General features: G+C 60.4%; 1 protein-coding gene across 1 annotated transcript; it reads right to left on the bottom strand.

Annotated features, from left to right (window-relative positions):
* Positions 1 to 1,317: 1,317 nt before the first annotated feature.
* On the bottom strand, positions 1,318 to 4,336 carry HES1 (hes family bHLH transcription factor 1). Its single transcript, XM_080410600.1, has 4 exons — positions 3,142 to 4,336; positions 2,967 to 3,062; positions 2,797 to 2,884; positions 1,318 to 2,048 (listed from the first exon to the last, which is right to left on the bottom strand). The coding sequence occupies exons 1-4, from the start codon at positions 3,247 to 3,249 to the stop codon at positions 1,564 to 1,566; spliced, it is 777 nt and encodes a 258-aa protein (XP_080266726.1). The 5' UTR covers positions 3,250 to 4,336; the 3' UTR covers positions 1,318 to 1,563.
* Positions 4,337 to 6,254: the final 1,918 nt, after the last annotated feature.

Here is a 6,254-nt window from a genome sequence, read left to right as displayed (position 1 = left end):
GTATTCCCAAGCCTGGCACACAAAACCTGGCTGTGAGATGCCGTGAGGGTGGCGACACAGGCAGGCCAGCAAAGTGCTGCGAGACAGAGACGGGGAAGCTCTTCTGCATCACTCAGGGAGATCAGCCTCTGCTGCAGTCCCTTTGAAAAGAGAGCTGCCCCTGGCCCCAACCTCATCAGTACACCCTGTAGAGATAAATCCCCCCCTACCCCTCCTCAAAAAAAAATTATCTCAACCATTTTCAGATCAAGAGGCTGTGTTTGCATACAAGGAGAAGGGGAGGGATTCAAACACCAGCAGGTTTGATCTGCCTAGTCTCGCACTCTCCCCAGCACCTGGATACAGCCAAGCACCTGGCTGAGCCAGACAAAATCCAACAAGCTTTTGCAGCAGGATTTGGAAGGAATCCCCAGTGGATCCTGGCATGTTTTAAAGCTGTCCGCTCTGAGTTAGGACTTGTTAAGAAGGGCAATGCACGTTGTAACCCGAGACTGCTGCTCACCTCTATCTAGGGCTTGTATCTTGCCTGGAAATGGGGCATCCCCCATCAAAGCGGTCAGTTGCCACTCATGGTTAGAGAGAGAGAGATAGTCCACACAGCCCCACATCACTCCCCCAAACACATGTTTTCCATAGAACAGCAGAGGAAATGCCCAGCTCTATCAAAAACACATGCAGAGCATTAATCATCAAGCACAGCCTGGCTGGTGCTCAGGGCCAGGAACAACTCTGTGCTTTTAAGTCCAGGTGGAGGTGGTGCTCAGTGCCTGCTGCAGCCTGTCAGCCAGGAGACAGGAGCACTCGTGTCAGGCTTGTCCTGCGGAGAGCCGCTGGTTTTTGTAACAGGAGAAGCTGGCAGGCACCGCTCTAAATCAACTGACTGAAGTCATTCGCGATTTACACCACAGCCTGGGAGCCGGCCCCTCCTGGTCCAGGGCAGGAGGCTCACCCAGGCAGCCTAGACTGGGAGCCAAATCTGTCTCACTTTACCGGGGCTACTCCACTTGGTCAGCCCGAGGAGCCAGAAACAGAGCAGAGGTGCCTCCCTCAGCACATTCACCAGCTCTGCAAACACAAGCTCTTTTTAACAAGTCTGATCAGTTGAGCTGCCCCCAAGGAAGCAGTAATTACACCTGCCCTGGGGGAAGGAACAGGGGCCAGGTGACTTCAGAAGACGACAGAGGGGACAGAGGGTCTGAGCGACAGCTCCAGCCCAGAGAGCAGGACAAGGCAGCCCTGGAGCAGCTCAAAAGCAAGCCAAGAGCTTGGCTGCCTCCTATGCACACATGCCAGCACTCCAACTTATCTCCAAAGGCCTTCCAAAATGGAAGAGACACTTTTATTTTAAGAGCATTCAAAAAAAAAAAAAAAAAGAAGCCCCGATCTTTGGTGTCACATAAGGAAGGGGAGGGAAGGGAGAAAAAAGATCTCGTGTAAAACACGAAACACTGTCAAGGGAGTGCTATGGTACAAAGGCACAATCCAATATGAACATATAACCTATGTACAGCCGTGCCAGCAGCACGGGGTGCAGCGCTCAGTCCAGTCCAGTGCCCACCACCCTCACCAGGGTCTCCAGACCGAGTCGGCTGTGCTGGGTGGCGGGCCAGGCGGCGAGGCGGCAGTGGCAGCCGTGGGTGGGCCACCATACAGGGGCAGCACAGCACCGCCCGGAGCAAAGGCGGTGCTGGGGATGAGGAAGGCGAATTGCCCATCAGAGGCTGGCAGCAGCTGGAAGCCACCATACACCTTGGCTGTGTCAGCGCCTGGCTTGCAGGGCATGCCTGGGAGCGGCCCCGCACCGCTGCCCGGTGGCACCAGGGGTGGCCCAAAGGCTGCGGCTGGTGGCAGCGGGGGTGGCGGGGGTGGTGCAGGGTAGTTCATGGCGTTGATCTGGGTCATGCAGCTGGCTAGGTGGCCCAGGAGCCGGGTGCGCACCTCAGTGTTGACACCCTCGCAGGTGGAGAGGAACCGAGTCACCTCGTTCATGCACTCACTGAAGCCGGCGCGGTACTTGCCCAGCACCGTGGGGTCTGTGCTCAGTGCAGCTGTGGGGGGAAAGAGGCGCACAGTGGTCAGCAGGCTGCACAGGGAGTAGGGATGTGCAGCCCACCAGCAACCATATCCTGCAGCCCCTCTGTGCCAGGAATCCAGGCAGGGAGTGCAGCCCCTCTGGCAGCATGTCTTGCACTCTCAGGTGCTGTGGATCCGGATGGAGAGCATGCCCCCCCTGTTACCAAATCCACCAGCATCAGGGACCCAGGCAGGAAACAGACAACCCCCAAGCGTCCTCCTGTATCCTCAAGTACCCAGGACCCAGGTTGGGAGCAGAGTCCCCCCTGTGGCTTTTGTGCCTCCCACTTCCCCAAAACAGACCCAGGTGGGGAACACAGTTCCGCTGATAGAAGCAACCCAAGCTGGGACTGCACCCCCCAGTGCCTTCCAGTCCCAGGGATGCATCAGGACAGACAGCACAGTGCCCCCCACAGCCCCTCTGTACTCGAGATGCAAGCCAAGAGCACATCGTCCCTCACCGCCCCCCAGTCCCTGGGATGCAGGTGGGGAGCACTGTGCCCCCAAGGACCCCCCAGTACCCGGGATGCAGTGGGGAGCACTGTGCCCCCCTGCACCCAGGGTACAGGTACGGCACACTGTGCCTGCCATCACCCCCACTACTGGGGAGGCAGGTGCCCCCCCTGCCCACCCTACCGAGGACAGGCATGGCACACGACGCCCCGGAGCACAGGCAGAGCCGCTCCAGTCCCCCCCCCCACCCGGCCAGCCCCCGGGACTCACCGGTCATCTGGGCTCGCTGGAGGCTCCGCAGGTGCTTGACGGTCATCTCCAGGATGTCGGCCTTCTCCAGCTTGGAATGCCGCGAGCTCTGCGGGCACAGGCGGGGCTCAGACCGGCCCGGCGGCGCCGGCCCCCCCCGCGCCCCCCGCCCCGGCCCCCCCCGCGCTTACATCCTTCTTCAGCGCGTCCAGGATGAGCGTCTTCAGCTGCCCCAGGCTCTCGTTGATGCGCGCCCGCCGCCGCTTCTCCATGATGGGCTTGGAGGACTGCAAGAGAGGCGGCGGTCAGCGCCCGGCGCCGCTCCGCACCGCACTGCCCGGCGCCACCCGTCCCGGCCGCCCTTACCTTCCGGTGCTCCGCCGCCGTCTTCGGCTTGTCGGGCGTCGCGTTGACGCTGGCGGGGGTGGCGGCCACCGGCGAGGCGCTGCTCTTCTCCATCAGGTCGGCCGGCATCCTGCGCCCGCGCCGGCAGCGCCCGCCGCCGCGGAGGAGGAGGAGGCGCGGCAGCAGCGGCGGGGGGGGAGGGGGGGCCGGGGACGGCGGGGCGGGCGCGCGCTCCGGGCCGGCGGGCGGCGGCGGGGCGCGGGTGCCGCGCGCCCTTGGCCGCCCCTACTTATAGCGCGCGCCGCACGCGCGCGGCTCGTGTGAAACGTCCCCCGCCGCCGTTCCCACACTCGCGCCCAGCCAATGGGCGCCGCCCGCACGCGGCCCCGCTCGTGGACGGCGCCCGCCCATTGGCTGGGAGCCGCGCGGCGGCCGGCGGCCAATGGCGCGGGGCGGGCGGGCGGGCGGCCGCGGTTAACCCCTTGGGCGCCGCCCGCGGCGGGGCGGGGAGCGCGGGGGGGGGAGGCCGGCCCTCGGGGAGCGCCGCGCTAATTACCGGGTTAATTGGCGCCCGTGGCAGGCGCGGCCCCGCCCGCTCCCCCCGGGGGGCGCCGGCTGCCGGCCCCGGGGCGGGCTGCGCCGTGGGGGGCCGCGGCCCTCCGGGGTGACGGCCGGACGCGCGGCTGTCTGGGCCCAGCTGCGGCGGCCGACGCCGAGCTACCGTGTTGCAGGGCCCGCCGCGGCCTCCCCCGGGGCTCTCCGCCCGGCCGCGGCAGCCCGGGCCCGGCGCCCTGCCCCTGCCCGCACGCAGGTGTCACCGAGGCCGGCACCGGCGGGGCGGCGGGGCCGCTGCTGCGGGCCCGGCTGGCGGGTGCGGTGGTGCTGCGCTCGCCCCGTCGGGCAAGTGCAAAACCGCCGGGCGGTGCCGGGCCCCCGCGCCTTTGCCACCGCCCGCTGGCCCGGGCGGTTTGGGGGTTCCTTTAAAAAAGAAAAAAAACCACCAAACCAACAGCATTTTGCCTGGGGACTTGAATCTTTTTTTCCCCTCCGCTTGACTGACTTTCTCACACTCCTATTCCCATAGTCTGCCAGCTAAGCCTGAGTCATCCTGCCAAGAACTAGACCTGGCCTATTCAAAAATGTGCTCGCTCGCTTTTCCTTTCTCTCGATCTCTCTTTTCTTTTCTTTCTTTCTTTTTTTTTTTTTTTTTTTTTTGAGTATACACAGTGATGTTTTTCCACCTCCTCCAGTACCTGATCTGCACCTGTACGGGGCCAATCCCACACGTATCACCCGATCTCGCCTTTTCAGAGACCGTGAGAAAAATAAAGTTCAAGAAAGAAGAGAGATGTTTGCCGATCTCACCGGTGCAAAGCCCTCGTCTCTGCAGAGGCTTGCCTGCTGAGCCTTCAGATATTTTTTTTTAAAAAAAAACAGGAAAATAAATAAAAGGGAGAGTGTCATGTTTAAAACTGCAGAAAAGTACAAATCCAGTCTTTCTTTCAGCTCCTTGATGGAGCCACAAGCCTTTTGATTGAAAAACAAAGAGCAGCCCTTCAGCGTGTAAGATTTAACTTCAGATGAGCAATATTTGACGTCAGCTTCAATTAGCTATACATTCGGACAAACTCGGGCGAGGAAAAGATCAGGACAGCGCTGGGAAGTTACTACCGAAAAGCCTTTTCACAGTCACCTTTACGGGGAAATCCAAGACAACTGACCAGCATGAAAACCACAGGACATTTCTGAAGAACATAAAAAGTTCTCCAGTGGATCAATATTTTTTCTAGTGCAGATGTTTGCGGGGGGGGGCGGGGGGATGGCGGTGGGAAGGAAAGTTCTCACAATAACTGAGCTGCTGTTCTCCCTCCTGCGGGGATTTGCAAAGGGCTCAGGAAATGCGGAGCTGGACAGCCGGGCCGGGAATGAGAACAGGCTGCAATTATGCCCGTGTTTATGGCAGCCGAGTTGCTGCTAACCGCCCCTAATTGCCGGCAACAGGTCGGTGTCTCTGAGGGCCTGGGCTCCCACCCCACCGCAGCCTGGCCCCTGCCCGCCTCGGAGCCCGCAGCAAGGGTTCTGTGGTGGGGGCGTGCAAGGAGCCAGGCTGTGGGGCTCTGGGCCTCTGCAACAGCATCTGCCTCTGTGGAAGCTTCTGGGATCTGTGGGCACGGGGCAGCGGGGAGGCAGTGACACAGGTGTCCCTGCTCCACATCGCTGCCGCCGCCTTCCTGCTGCTGTGAAATGCCTCACACATGCAAGGGTTGCGATCCCCAGGCAGAAGTGTGTGTACGTGTGAATTCCCCAGGGATCAGGAGAGGAAGGGAAGGATTTGCGTGGAAGGATGTCTCTGGAAATGAAGTGGCAGAGGCCAAGTTTAGGCTGGAAGGAGGTGGTGAAGGGGTTTGCAGCCACTGAGGGGGACCTGGAACAGATCCTGCAGGCTTCCCCAACCCTGCCTTTGCTTGTGAAAGAGGTGTCAAGGGGCAGATGAAGTACTGAGATAAGGGGCTGCCCCAGGGACTGGAGTGTCCCTTGTCCCACAGTCCTTTGACAGTGTTTTTTTGCTCGGCAGGGCAGTCATCTTGGGTTACAAATTGGGAATTGTCCAAAACAGATTTGGGAAGAACCTTCATACAGCGCATTAGGGCATTACTGACTGGCAGAACATCTTGGAGGAAAAATCTGTTGGCAAGAAAATTTAGACTAGTCCTGGGCACATACCCAGGGGTGAGAAGGCAGAATAAAATAGGATGCTGCTGCTAGCGTGGCACGCAGGAGGTGAAGAGGTGGCAGGGCTGGCTGTGCCTGCTCTCCTGTTCAGAAAGCAGCCAAGATGAGCAAAATATGCTTCTAGAAATCCCAGAGCCTTAATATCCAAAGCTTGCAAGATTCTAGGTAATACAGAAAATAGAAACCAAGTTGCTTGTAAGAGCTGGGGTACAAGCGGGAGCCCAGGAATGGCAGACCAAGCCTTTCTTCTGGGTCATGGACTGAAAACCTAGCTTGGCCACAGCTCAAAGCTGTCACCACCCTGAAGGCTGGAAAACAAGTGCTGCATCTCAGGGACATGTCCCTGGCACAGATGTCTCCTCTGGGCAGCCCCGCCACACATGCCTCCGCTTGTGGTTCCT

Source organism: Falco punctatus, assembly GCF_963210335.1.
Source record: "Falco punctatus genome assembly, chromosome: 13".
Classification (NCBI taxonomy): domain Eukaryota; kingdom Metazoa; phylum Chordata; class Aves; order Falconiformes; family Falconidae; genus Falco; species Falco punctatus.
The sequence above is the reverse complement of the archived record's forward strand: the minus strand, read 5'-3'. Positions and strand labels throughout refer to the sequence as shown.